This window comes from Plasmopara halstedii (genome assembly GCF_900000015.1).
Source record: "Plasmopara halstedii genome assembly, contig: Scaffold_430, whole genome shotgun sequence".
In the NCBI taxonomy this organism is placed as follows: Eukaryota; Oomycota; class Peronosporomycetes; order Peronosporales; family Peronosporaceae; genus Plasmopara; species Plasmopara halstedii.
This window is the reverse complement of record NW_020187350.1, coordinates 404,169-404,702: the sequence shown is the minus strand read 5'-3', so window position 1 is coordinate 404,702 and position 534 is coordinate 404,169. Positions and strand designations below refer to the sequence as shown.

The window sequence follows — 534 nt, the reverse complement described above, 5'->3', positions numbered from 1 at the left end:
AGGGTGTATAACTGTGCGCCATCGTCTACGGTAGACACACCCTGGATCAGGGTCGACGTCCGGCGACTTGCAGCCAGCAGCCAGCATACGGCGTTGCCGTCGCCTCTGCACAGAGGTTCTGTGTCTCGGTGAGGCCAGGGTGAACACGCACTCCGCGTCGTCCGGTGTCACCGTCACTGTCTGTTCCTTTGGAGCTCCGATGTTATCTACAACATCCGACGAAGAGATGCTATCCCCGCAGTCTTCGCCCAGTGGGTACCGTGCCACTCCTCGCGCATCACGGGGGCCGAGCCCTCGATACCTCGGCCCTTGACCGACCATGTCACGCAGGACATGCAGCGACTGCTCCAAAACTTGAGCAGCGCTCAGTGGGCTACGTACCACTTAGCGATCAGCCCACGAACCACGCTCGGCCCTCCTGTCCGATACACCGTTGGTGTCTAACAACTCGGACATTCCATTGTCCAGCACGTTGACCGTACGGTCCAGTGCTCTCGCCAATAGCGCTTTTGTCTCCTAGCAGCGATGGGTTCT

The 534-nt window shown here is 59.6% G+C and overlaps 1 protein-coding gene across 1 annotated transcript in view; it reads right to left on the bottom strand.

Moving 5' to 3' along the window:
• Positions 1-391: 391 nt before the first annotated feature.
• PHALS_09672 (tkl protein kinase) overlaps positions 392-534 on the bottom strand; it is a gene marked incomplete at both ends in the record, with an annotated part of 2,232 nt that continues 2,089 nt past the window's right edge. The window contains one exon of the mRNA XM_024724971.1: positions 392-534. This exon is cut by the window's right edge and continues 2,089 nt beyond it. Within this exon, the coding sequence (XP_024575794.1) occupies positions 392-534 (143 nt within the window).